Raw genomic sequence first — 13,917 nt, forward strand, 5'->3', positions numbered from 1 at the left:
AGATAAAAGCTACTGAACTTCATAACTAGACTCCATTCTGTAGAAAAATGGAGTCTGTTTATCATTTACTAAAATTACAAAAAGCAAGATTTTAATCTATACTTGTTAGAAGGAGTGTATTATATGGATCGCATATTATTGCTTTGATATGTGATTAGTGTTGTTGATATTGCTATCATTTAATAAACATAAGGAAAGGCGGGAGGTAGAGATTAATAATTATATACAGGTGCAATATATTTATTCTTATGTCTTTTATGACAGTATTTTAAATGAATTATAAAATATCTCCACTAGTTATATGATATTTATTATTATTATTTGTGTATTTATATACCACTCTTCATCCAAAGGTCACATTTAGTTAGTATACAATGGAATATTATCTCTGTCAAAACTTTTTACTTTTTTATGATTTTTACTAATGCGGTAGCATATTTATATTATTCTGTGCTATCAAAAAATATATCTTTTTCTTGCTTGCTTGCTTGCTTGCTTGCTTTCAGGAATGCATACACAAAGCCAGCAAACACACATGCAGGAAAAATGAAAAAGAATACATTCTGCTGGTTTATTTATTTTTTAAACCCAAGATTCTACTTTAAACACATCATCATAAGGCCCTCAGACTACCTTCCCGAAAGGTCTCATAATGGAATTGCTGATACAACTTTACCAGTTTGCTGAAAGTCACTAAACAAAAAACCTTGAATCCAGGCAATATGGAGGACGAGTCTGCTGCAGATCTTAGCAATTTGTGCTCTAAGGTCTTGTCAAGTATGTTATGGTGGCTTCCAGGCTGTTGCTATTTTCAGGTGCGATTCGTTCATATTCCGGCAAATTCAGGTAGTGCAGTTATAGCTGATCGGGATGTCTTGTGCCCCAAACCCAGGAAAATGCACCAGAAAGTGTGGGATAATGCTTGCTTTGATGTGATGTCAATTCACCTTCCCACAAACATATCACAATGAGTGCTCATTAAATAGCCCACTCACAAGTCCTTTTAAATGTGTTTGTGAGAGTGATGGGTTATTGATTTCCTTTTGATTTCCTTCTTGTTTTTCTTCTGCATTCTGTGCTCTCATTTTGTAGTTAGATGTTGTGAAACTGCCCAGTGATCTGCGGATGATGTTGTTGTTGTTGGCGTCCGTCTGTCTCGAGAGACAATGGAGTACACCTCCAGAGGTTGCAGTCAAACTGCTGGAGAATCGCAGCGCCTGGTGTGGCTGCAGAGACCGGTAACTTGTCATTGCTGCCTCCAGGGCCGGCTTACCCATAGGCACTAGGGGTGCGGGGGACCCAGGCACCGGACTCTCAGGAGTGCCAGGCCAAGAGTCCAGGGCCGAGATTTGGAGTCAAGAGATTGAAGAGCCAGGCCAGCCGATGTGGGTCATAATATACAGTTTGAGGATTGGGAGAAATTATGGAAGGAGGGTCTGAAATTCACGGCATGTGTGACGTTGAAAGAGAATACGATGAAGATGTTCTATAGATGGTATATGACACCGGTAAAACTGGCGAAAATGTATAAGACATGTAATAGGTGTTGGAAGTGTAGGGATAAGGAGGGTACTTTCTACCACATGTGGTGGGAATGTAAGAAAGTGAAAGACTTCTGGGAAAAAATATATAATGAGTTAAAGAAGATCTTAAAATACACATTTGTAAAGAAGCCAGAAGTCTTTCTGTTAGGGATAGTAGGAAAGGAGATAAAAAGGAAAGACTGTAAATTCTATCGATATGCAATCACAGCTGCAAGAGTGTTACTGGCCCAGAAATGGAAACAGCAAGAAATACCGACCGTGGAAGAGTGGAGAATGAAATTGTTAGATTACGCAGAGTTAGATAAATTGACAGGGAAGATCAGATACTTAAGAGACCAAAAGTTCATCGAGGACTGGGGGAAATTCGTGGAATATCTGGAATATTTAAGTGAAGGACAGATGACGCTTAAGGGATTCAAAGAAGCTCTGTAAAAAAGTAAGAAATATTGTCTAAAGGGAATAGGAAAAAAGAGATAAATAATGTCAATATAAATTTGAGAAATGTGTAATTAAAATTATGACTATGGATGATTTACGGGACAGCTGAGGGAAGTCCAAAAGAGAAATAAGTTATGAAAATGATGTGAATCAATGTATTTTGTTTTGTTTTATTTTGTTTGTTGATGTTGATTAATAAAAATTATATAATAAAAAAAAAAAAATGAAGAGCCAGGCCAGCCGACAGCCGGTGCAGAGCAGAGCTCATCGGAGCGCCGCAGGCATTTCTGCTGCGGGCCCTGAGACAGCTGGCTGGCTCTCCCCTCCTGCGTGCCTGGGATTGGCAGGCAGGAGGGCACAGTGTTGTAAATAAAAAATATGCCCTTTTCCCTTATGGGGTATCCAAGAGCCCATATAGAGTCCTTACATAGGTTCCCTATTGGTAGGAGAGAATAACAGAGGCCAACCAGAGAATATTGAGAAGCAAAGCAGCTAGTAAGCCTGATCTTTATTGATCTGTTGCAACAGGGTGCTCCCCTCACACGCAGGAGAGGAGGAGGACGCCCAAAATTGCTGTGCAAGGGCTTATAAGGACTTTTGAAATTCCCATCCTGTAGATCAAGACCACCCCCAGAAACATTATGCATTCATCACAGAAGGGGTGTAACCTAAGACCACCCCTCAGATAAGGTGAACTAAAACAGAACATTTGCATGTTGTTTTCTCCTGTCGCTTTGTTTATTTCCTGTCTGGCAGGTTACTTGATTGGATTTCTTGGGGAGCCTGGGCAGTCTTTTGTAATGATAAGGCTTACACCCTTATTCAAACACAGATTAAGGCAGGATTTGTGAAGGAAGAGACAATGGGGATGAGGCATCTAATCATAAGCCTGAATTTTTATTAAAGCTTATATGTTTAATCAGGGCTTGTATCTTAAAATGAGCTTAAAGATTTTCAAATGTTCATGCCAGGCAGAAGAGCAGCTGCCTAAGAACCTTGGCAAAATGTTTTTCTCCTAGACAAGGGGCCCCCCTGATTTATAGCAGAAAACAATTCTCAAAGTCGTAAAAAGGGAATTACAGGCTGACAGCCAAGGTTACACTGACCCTACAAATTAAGGGTTGATAAATAGTAAAATGAGCCATATCTTCTTCCTAAGGTTAAAAAAAGGCCAAGAGCAAATTGAAAAGCAACTGGTCTGGCTGGCAGAAAGAGAGCATTTTTGGGAAGTCTTTTCTAAAGCTGTTTCTTTCTTAAACTAAGATCCTTTTAAGATTTCTTTTCCTTTTAAAAGGTTGTTTATGTATTAAATATATTAGTTTAAATATAATTATGCAAAGGATTTAAAAAATGCTAGATTCTTATTTCATATAGTTGTAAGAGTTGTAACTATCCTGAAATTAAGTCAGCCACCAGCCCAGCCTCCTGCCAGACAGGAGACGCCATCGAGCACTCCTGATATATGGTTGTCAGGCCTTTTGTTTAGAAACCTTCAAATGAAGGAGATCTCTCAATGTTGATGTGAACTCAAAATCCTTGACATATGTTTAAGATAAAAATTCAAGATTAACCATCTGTTTTGGAAGGCAATAGGGCAAGGAGGGCAAGAGGTGAGCTGGTAATTAAGATTCCTTGTTGAGACACATGTAAGATATATTACTACTTATTTGTCATTTATAGATAGAAGAATATATAGCTTTTTGTTTCCCAAAAAAGGGCAATAGGAAATGGGTGTATCTTTTGTGATTGGTTCTAGCAAACAGCCAATAGGAATTTCAACCAGGCTGATTGGACAGAGGCAGCCACAGGAGGAGCAAGGGGGCTGGATTAAGGAAATATAAGTGCTGGCCAGAATGGCAGGAGGCCTGGCCAGAGCTTGGTAACCATATACCACTGTGCCTCGTATTTATTTGTCTGACAAATAAATTATTATTTTAATTTCTCTATTGCTGCGTTGAATATTTCATTCCAGCTAAGCGTTAACCACAAGCAGGGTGCTACAGGGAGGCTTTTCCATTTTGACCATGCAGAGAAACATTTGCTCAGTTTAGGAATCAAAATGGTTCCAGGTTGGCTTTCCTGTGCTGATCTATGTACGTGTGGTTATGAACGTTGCCATATATCTAAGAACATAAAATTCCTATCACAACAGCTTCCCTCCCAAACCTCTGTGGGGATTGCTCTCCTCCCTCCAACCGCAGTGGCATGGGAGAGAGTTGTGCGCCCCCCAAAAAACTCAACAACTCTGAGATGCCCCCCTAAAATAGCTCAACAACTTTGGCCTGCCCAAATTGGGGGTGCTGGGAAGTTTTTTGCACCCCGACGCCACATATGCTGGCTGCTTCCCACATTGTTTTTGCAGCACTGAAATGACCTCTCTGAGGCGCAAACCTGGACAGCGTGTATGGAGGTGCTGGGCTGCCCAGATGAGAAGACCCCCTTCTTGGCCCCATTGATATGGTAGACAAACTGCCCCAGAAGGAGCATGGTGTGTCTGTCTCCCATCCGAGGTACTACCCATCCCCTGGCATATAATTTTAATTCGTCATCATCTAGTCTCTCTCCAAACAAATCACGATGAATGTGAAATGAACAAGTTGTCTAATAGGACGCGGGTGGTGCTGTGGTCTAAACCACTGAGCCTCTTGGACTTGCCATTTGGAAGGTTGGCGGTTTGAATCCGCTCGATGGAGTGAGCTCTCGCTGCTTTGTCCCAGCTCCTGCCAACCTAGCAGTTCGAAAGCACACCAGTGCAAGTAGATAAACAGGTACTGCTACGGCGGGAAAGTAAATGGTGTTTCCGTGCGCTCTGGTTTCATCTGTTGCACCAGAAGTGGTTTAGTCCTGCTGGCCACATGACCCGGAAAGCTGTCTGTGGACAAATGCCGGCTCGCGCAGCCTGAAAGCGAGATGAGCGTCACAACCCCATAGTCGCCTTTGACTGGACTTAACCATCCAGGGGTCTTTTACCTTTTACCTTTACCAAACAGGTTGTCTAGAAGCACCCCATGAAAGCATTATGGGTGAAACCCTCTGGGCATGACAACTGAGCTATGTCTTGGTTGGTGCTGCTGCTGTTTGCCTCTTGCCATGCTCTGATCCTCACAGAGGATCAGGACTCTGCCGTCCTTTTCCGTTATGCTAACTTTTGCTGCCACACAGAGGCACTGCGGAGGAAAAGGCAGGGGGAGTTCTACTGCCAAAACAAGCTAATGAGTTAGAGGAGTTGAGTGCTAGCTGTTGGGAGTTTGTTACCGGGGCGGGGTGGGGTGGGGTGGGGGGAATTGTAGTTCTGAGAGGGGTAAACCACAGTTCCCAGAATTTCTTTGTGGGGCAAACTGCTTTAAATGTGCAGTGGCGTGCGGTGAAATTTTTCGTAGGGGAACAGTTAGGGCCAGAGGTGCCACCATGTGAGGGCAATTGGGGGGGGGGCAGATGACGGGATGTGGGCATTGCAGCTCTCTCCCTAAACTGGGCAGAAGCTCCCCAAATTTGGGAAGGAGGTGCCAGGCCTCTGATAGGATGCTTGAGCCTTGCTGCCTCCTCCTTAAAGCTGGGCGGATCTATGAGTCCTGGTCTGTACTATGATGTGCTGTACATTTTGCAAAACGCTTTTGTTATGTACTGAATTGAATAGGATCCAAAAAGCAGCAGTCTGATTGGTCCTAGAACAATAGGATTCAGAATGCAGCAGTCTGATTGGTCCTAGAACAATGCAGCAGCATGATTGGTCCGCAGGAGCCACCCAATCCAGCTCCAGGTGGAAGTGAATCCGCAACCTGATTGGCCTACAGGAGAATCCCAGAATTAGCCAATCACGTGCGACCCATTGTGTAAATAATGTATATAAAGCAGACATTTTGGGGGAACTTTCATTCCTCACTACTATGAGCTGAATAAAAAGCATGAAATTCACACTCGACTCCGAGTATATTTCAGCATTACAAGACGATATCATTGTTAATTGTTTTTCCATCGCAAAAAACCCCTACTAAGAAGGTATGGAGTTATGCAACCCCTGAGCCAAGGAGATAAGTCACTATAAAACCTTTCGGAGACATCTGAAAGCAGCCCTGTTATAGGGAAGGTTGAATGTGTTGTTATGTTTTTACATATGTTAGGACCCACTCAGAGTGGCTGGAGCAACTCAGTCAGATGGTGAGGGTATAAATAGTAAAATTATCGTCATTATTAAATAGGACACCCCTATTTTCACTGGAGAAACGTTGGAAGGTGTGTGTGTGTGGTATCCAACATTAGTCATGCTCAGAGTAGACCCATTGAAATGAATGGACAGGGCTAACTGGGTATATTTTCAGTAATCATACCCTCCAACATGTCTTGAGTAAGCTGTGATTGGATATAACCCTATATATTCCTATATATTAATTTTTACTTATTGTCATCCACCATGGAGGCCTGAAAGATTGCCCGTAAACATTTAAAATAAATGTTTGATTCGAGGTCAAATCAACAGAGCATAACACCTCAACTGGTTGGGGAGTTAAATGAGAATTTGGACTCCCTTTGGCAACTGCTTAGACCTGCACACAGAGGATTACTTTACATTTTGAAAATTGTCATTGTAAAGGAATCCACTCTGACTCAGTCACACAGGGGATGGGAGCAGTGAAGATTACCAAGAGCGATAACATTAAATTTTAACCATTCTTTCAACAGAGACTTTAGAAAATCAACAATGCATGTCCTGAACCTCCACTGTCTCGCTCGGTTTCTTTGCAAATGGCGGCTCTGAAGTTTTTCCTTTTAATTTGTATAATATCCACCTTTGGCCAAAAAAAGAATGTTGCTGCTCTTCAAAGGTAAGTATTTGTTTTCTAATGAGAGCGATGGGAAAACTCCACATAGAATAGAAGCATATTGTCCAATGGTTGAACCTAACATGAGACAGATATCCAAATATGCTTATTACTTTTTAACCAAGATATATAGATCAGTGTAGAATGTAGCAAAATGTCTTTTTTAGAAACATAAATTCTTAGCTGTTACTCATTACATGAAGTATTTGGTACGGTCAATGGACTTGTATACTGTAATGCTGCACACTGAGACTAATAGCTAAACCCTAGACCTATACTCAAAGCAAGTCCTATTGAGATCAATGGAACTTACTTCCAAGTAAGTGGGCATGGGATTGTGTCCTAAAATAAGGAAACACTATTTTCATTTTACCAAAATCTTAAAATAATGACTCCCATGTGTAAACAGAACCCATTTCTGTGAGAAAAATGAGTCATTTGGGTTAGGGTTCATTTTGTCTAAGTGTTGTTATGCTTTTCAGAAGCAAAGACAAATATATTGATTTGAGAGCCAAAACGGATGAGAGAAACATAAAAAAAATGCCAGGAAAGATTAAACCATCCAAATCTTCTGCTCTTTCCAACGTACAAGTTTAGGATAATGTTTTGACACGTCGTGGACTTCAGAAAACTTCATGGACTTTGATAAACTCAAACATTACATTTCACTAGACTTTGAGAAAAACTGAACATTATTATTATTATTATTATTATTATTATTATTATTATTTGAATATATATATTGCTCAATACCCGGGGGTCTTAGGGCGGTTCACAGAATAAAATCAAAATACATAATCAAAATAAAAACAACAACCCAATAACCTTCCCCCCCCCCAAAGTACACATTTTAAAAGGGCATAGGATATATTCTCCCCATAAAGGCAGACAAATTTCTCCCACAAGACAATATGCCTCTTCCCCAAGATCGTACAGCACGAGAATGATCATATAATGCACAGACACTAAAATCAGTCTCGTAGGTTTACAGTGCAACTCTGGGCATTTTTAAAAAGGTAAAGGTAAAGGTACCCCTGCCCATACGGGCCAGTCTTGACAGACTCTGGGGTTGTGCGCCCATCTCACTTAAGAGGCCAGGGGCCAGCGCTGTCCGGAGACACTTCCGGGTCACGTGGCCAGCGTGACATCGCTGCTCTGGCGAGCCAGAGCCGCACACGGAAACGCCGTTTACCTTCCCGCTGGTAAGCGGTCCCTATTTATCTACTTGCACCCGGAGGTGCTTTCGAACTGCTAGGTTGGCAGGCGCTGGGACCGAGCAGCGGGAGCGCACCCCGCCGCAGGGATTCGAACCGCCGACCTTTCGATCGGCAAGTCCTAGGTGCTGAGGCTTTAACCCACAGTGCCACCTGCGTCCCCCTGGGCATTTTTACTTGGAAGTAAATCCCACTTCGATGTGAGTTATTCCCAGGTAAGTCAATCTGGGAAGACTCCAGTGTAGCGCTATTGCAGTCCCTCAGTCTGAGCAAACATTTCCGCCCCCCCTATGTGCTATTCTGGGGGGGGGTCTCCCACCTCACCCCCTGAGCATGTGGGGGGCTGGGGGGGCAAGAGGGAGGGGGAGGCCCCATTGAGCCAGCAGGAGCCCGTGTTCAGGCTTCTGCTAGTGGGACACAGTTTAATCTGGCTCGGTCCATACTTCGGCTTAATGTGGTTGTGAACCGCTTGTGCCTCCTTTAATTTCCTCTTCTCCATGTGGCCTCTTCCTCCAACTACAGTGGTATTTCAGGTTACAGATGCTTCAGGTTACAGACGCTTCAGATTACAGACTCTGCTAACCCAAAAATAGTATCTCGGGTTAAGAACTTTGCTTCAGGATGAGAACAGAAATTGGGCGGTGACAACGGGAGGCCCCATTAGCTGAAGTGGTGTCTCATGTTAAGAACTGTTTCAGCTTAAGAGCGGACCTCCGGGACGAATTAAGTTCTTAACCCCAGGTACCACTGTACTGCTGTTCCACACGTTTGCCTCCCTAAAGCTGTGGTCTAAACCACTGAGCCTCTTGGCCTTGCCGATTGGAAGGTCAGCGGTTCGAATCCCCACGAAGGGGTGAGCTCCTGTTGCTCTGTCCCAGCTCCTGCCAACCTAGCATTTCGAAAGCACACCAGTGCATGTAGATAAATAGGTACCACTGCAGCGGGAAGGTAAACAGCGTTTCCGTGCACTCTGGCTTCCGTCACGGTGTTCCGTTGCGCCAGAAGCAGTTTAGTCATGCTGGCCACATGACCCAGAAAGCTGTCTGTGGACAAACGCCTGATCCCTCGCCCTGAAAGCAAGATGAGCGCCGCAACCCCATTGTTGCCTTTGACTGGACTTAACCGTTCAGGGGTCCTTTACCTTACCTTTACCTACCTTATACTGTATGTAGTTGATGTAGCTTTCTTATTCGGATTTTCAAAGCGGAGCGAATCTCCGCATGGACATGGTGTGGAATCGAAAGAGGCAGAATCCGCATTTACCCAACGTAAGGACAAGTCCTTAGTCCAATTGGTCCGGGTTTCCAACAGGGTGGATTTGATTTAAATCACAATTTAAATCCCTAGTTAGTAAGACTTTATTTATTTATTTATTTATTTACAAAGACTCCTTCTTGCTGGTATAATCTTAATATTTATAACCAGCTGAAGGTTTCATTTTTGGAATAATACATTTTCAGAGTAGTTTTTACAGTTATATCAAAAATTACAGATTTGATTATACTATTAGAAATACATAGATCGATAATTATGGAATTATTGTGAGGTTTAGTAAGTTAACTGTTTATATTTGGACAACTTTTCTGCTGTACTTTATTGGAAGGAAAAAAACAATCATTTCCTCAATAAAAAATTAAACAGTTTATTTAACCAAGACAATAACATTATAGCATATGTATCCATGTTCGTTAACTGATGTGGTTAAACAATAAAACAAACAAACTGACTTTAGCACACATGAAAAACATAAAACAAATCCTTATTTCCTGACGGGCTATAATGTAACTTAAATAGAAAACTATCTTTAGAAAGATTTTTGCTCCAAAAGCATTTTATTTTTAAAAAATCCAATTTAAATAAAAATAATAATAATCTTATTTATTTATTTATTTATTTATTTATTTATTTATTTATTTATTTTCATTGTTTTTTATCCATCCTAGCTTCTAATAAGCATTTTTAGTTTTGGGCTTTGGGCCTGCCCTTCCTGTGTAGGGCTGTGTTTTGCAATGATTGCCCAAGAGCATGGTTGGCATAGTTACTCACTGTGTACTAAATGAGGAATAGAGAGTACAAGAGATTTAAAATTAAAATTAAACCCCCTCCAAGCAGTTTTAGAATGGTCTAGCTCACAGGTGTAAATGACTCACTTCAGGACTGCAGCATCAAACAGCAGCTTGACCTGTGAATAGCTCATTCGCACATTCAAATGGGAGACAAAGCCCCATTTTATTGTTATCAGTATAAATCACATGTTTTACATTTGAACATGTGTCAAGGTTCATGGCGTGGAGAGGCTGGTGCAGGAAGAAGCGGGCAAGCAAGCCCATATAAGGTCAAGCCCATATAAGGACATAGGAAGTTGCTAAAATTACGATTTCCCAGAAATCAGGTGGTATTATTCTGCAAATGTATAAAAGGGCTGGCAAGCCCAGAGAGGGTGGGCAGGCAATGAACTTTACCTTGTCTGTACCTTTTTTTGTCATGGCAAAAATAAATAATTTTACTGCTGTCTGATTGAAGCGATTTCTGATGCTCCAAGATAAAGGAACAATGAAAAGATCTAACATTTTTGGCTTCTATTGGCCCCCTTCAATCCCAGTTAAAATAGCCATGCTAACATACCCTCCAACATTACTCCATAATAATAACAATAATTTTATCATTTATACCCTGCCCCATCTGAGTGGGTTGTTCCAGCCACTCAGGCTTCCATCTTATATAAAAACATAATAAAACTATTCAGGGCTGGCTTCAGATGTCTTCTAAAGGTAGTTTAGTTACTTATCTCCTTGGCTCAGGGATCGCATAACTCCATACTCTCCAACATTTCTGCTATGAAAATAGGGACATCCTAAGGAAAAGGGACGCGGGTGGCACTGTGGGTTAAACCACAGAGCCTAGGACTTGCTGATCAGAAGGTCGGCGGTTTGAATCCCTGCGACGGGGTGAGCTCCTGTTGCTCGGTCCCTGCTCCTGCCAACCTAGCAGTTCGAAAGCACGTCAAAGTGCAAGTAGATAAATTGGTACCGCTCCGGCGGGAAGGTAAACGGCGTTTCGTGCGCTGCTGTGGTTCACCAGAAGCAGCTTAGTCATGCCGGCCATATGACCCAGAAACTGTACGCCGGCTCCCTCGGCCAATAAAGCGAGATGAGCGCCGCAACCCCAGAGTCGGTCACGACTGAACCTAATGGTCAGGGGTCCCTTTACCTTTACCTATTCCATAATAATAACAATAATTTTGTCATTTATACCCTGCCCCATCTGAGTGGGTTGTTCCTGCCACTCAGGCTTCCATCTTATATAAAAACATAATAAAACTATACAGGGCCGACTTCAGATGTCTTCTAAAGGTAGTTTAGTTACTTATCTCCTTGGCTCAGGGATCGCATAACTCCATACTCTCCAACATTTCTGCTATGAAAATAGGGACATCCTAAGGAAAAGGGACACGGGTGGCGCTGTGGGTTAAACCACAGAGCCTAGGACTTGCTGATCAGAAGGTCGGCGGTTTGAATCCCTGCGACGGGGTGAGCTCCCGTTGCTCGGTCCCAGCTCCTGCCAACCTAGCAGTTCGAAAGCACGTCAAAGTGCAAGTGGATAAATAGGTACCGCTCCAGCGGGAAGGTAAACGGCGTTTCCGTGCGCTGCTCTGGTTCACCAGAAGCAGCTTAGTCATGCTGGCCACATGACCCAGAAGCTGTACGCCAGCTCCCTTGGCCAATAAAGTGAGATGAGCGCCGCAACCCCAGAGTCGGTCACGACTGGACCTAATGGTCAGGGGTCCCTTTACCTTTACCTTTAAGGAAAAGTAGGATGTTCCAGGATCAAATCAGAAACCAGAACAGCTTCTGTAAATCCAGGACTATCACTGGAAAATAGGGACACCTGGAGGGTCTGTACTAATTATTATTGTTATTTATTAAGTTTCTATACTACCCTTCATCCCAATATCACAGGGCAATTTACAATATAAAACCACAAAAATACATAACAAGCAATAACAATATCACCCCCCCCCCAGTTTTAAAGATCTTATGTGTTTAGGCAAACTCGGCCCTCCAGATGTTTTGGGACTACAACTCCCATCATCCCTGACTACTGGTCCTGTTAGCTAAGGTTGATGGGAATTGTAGTCCCAAAAACATCTAGAGGGCCGAGTTTGCCTATGCCTGGTTTAGGGTGTTTAAAACACCAGTGCAAGTAGATAAATAGGTTCCACTGCAGCGGGAAGGTAAACGGTGTTTCCATGCGCTCTGGCTTCTGTCATTGCGCCAGAAGCGGTTTAGTCCTGCTGGCCACATGACCCAGAAAGCTGTCTGTGGACAAACACCGGCTCCCTCAGCCTGAAAGCGAGATGAGCGCCGCAACCCCATAGTCGCTAAAAAGATAGCATATCAAACAGGCATGTTTTGAGAACGCAGCTTTTCTTGTGCCCTTCTTGCCCCTACCTGGCTAGCGTCGATGCTTGGGCCCACCCGCTTGACAGCCATCACCAGTGTCCGTGGATTGTGAGGCTTCTTGAAAACGCGCTGGGTGGTTTTAAGAACTCATAAAAGCATTCCTGGCACACTTTTTTTGAGTTCTACTCATATTAGGGGTCTGGTGGTTCCTTTGCATGTCTTCAGTGCTTCTCTACTACCAATACAGTGGTACCTCTGGTTGCGAACGGGATGTGTTCCAGAGCTCAGTTCACAACATCAGCAGGTCGCAACCCGCGCCTGCGTGTTTGCAGGTCGCGATTCGCCGCTTCTGCGCATGCCTGTGCCGTCATTGTGCGCGTTTGCGCGAGCGGCGAAACCCGGAAGTAACCCTTCCCAGTACTTCCGGGTCGCCACGGGACGTATCCTGAAAGAACGGAATATGAAGCGGACATAACAAGAGGTATGGCTGTAATCCCCTTTCCCCCTCTCTCTCTTCCAGTGATCAGGTTTTGTGGGCTCTTCCGCATTCGGACAGACATGTTGCGTTCCTCCAGAATTTGACCACTACTTTTAAGGTAACTGCTTCTGGGGGGAAGCCACTGCAATTAATGGGTGTGTTATCCAACATTCCTGTTCTGCTCTTGCAAAAGAGACTTCCACAGATCAAAGTGGTCAGGGAGTGTGTGATTCATCCTGTTTCAATTTTTATTTCAAAGAACGCAATTCTTTTTGTCACTGGGCCTGCAGACAAATGACACCTTACAGGAGTTGCACAATATTGCTTCCCCTTCACGGAGAGGTTGCATTCTCCATTCCATGTAATGGTCGTGATAGAGGCATTTATTTTCATGGTATGCACGTGCTAACACAGTCATCATCAGTCTTCCCAACATGCTTCAGGGCTGTCCATATATTTACTATTGATGTGCCAGTCAGAAGGTTGGCGGTTCGAATCCCTGCGACAGGGTGAGCTCCTGTTGCTCTGTCCCAGCTCCTGCCAACCTAGCAGTTTGAAAGCACACCAGTGCGAGTAGATAAATACCGTATTTTTCCATGTATAAGACACCCTAATGTATAAGACGACCCATATTTTTTTAAACCCAAAATTAAGAAATTAAGTTGTTTAGCTTTCTTGGGGGGGTGGGGGAGGTCACTTCCGCCAATTGCTCACCCGCCTGCCTGCCACTGCCAATCACTTGCCACAGCCACTGCTGATCACACACCTTGCCACAGCCTCCAATTGTCTGCCCGCTTGCTGCCACCAACAGTTCACCTGTCCACTTGCCAAAGCCACCAATCGCCTGCCCAACTGCCAAAGCCACAGCCAGTCGCCAGCAGGCTTTGCCGCAGCCGCCAATCACCCGCCCAATCACCGCTGCCAATCTCCTGCTTGCTGCTGCCATTAATCGCACCCCTACATTCACTATCTGTGTATAAGACGACACCCATTTTTTGCCTAACTTTTTTTAGCAAAAAG

The 13,917-nt window shown here is 43.5% G+C and overlaps 2 protein-coding genes across 2 annotated transcripts in view; one reads left to right on the top strand and one right to left on the bottom strand.

Moving 5' to 3' along the window:
* SLC23A1 (solute carrier family 23 member 1) overlaps positions 1–13,917 on the bottom strand; it is a 67,157-nt gene that overhangs the window by 44,147 nt on the left and 9,093 nt on the right. The gene's annotated exons all lie outside the window — the stretch shown is intronic.
* CPB2 (carboxypeptidase B2) overlaps positions 6,665–13,917 on the top strand; it is a 28,051-nt gene continuing 20,798 nt past the window's right edge. Inside the window, exons 1-2 of the mRNA XM_079969979.1 lie at positions 6,665–6,805; positions 12,940–13,015. Coding sequence (XP_079826105.1) covers positions 6,726–6,805; positions 12,940–13,015 — 156 coding nt within the window. The 5' untranslated portion in view covers positions 6,665–6,725. The remainder of the gene's footprint in view (positions 6,806–12,939; positions 13,016–13,917) is intronic.

This window comes from Podarcis cretensis (assembly GCF_951804945.1).
Source record: "Podarcis cretensis genome assembly, chromosome: 3".
NCBI lineage: Eukaryota > Metazoa > Chordata > Lepidosauria > Squamata > Lacertidae > Podarcis > Podarcis cretensis.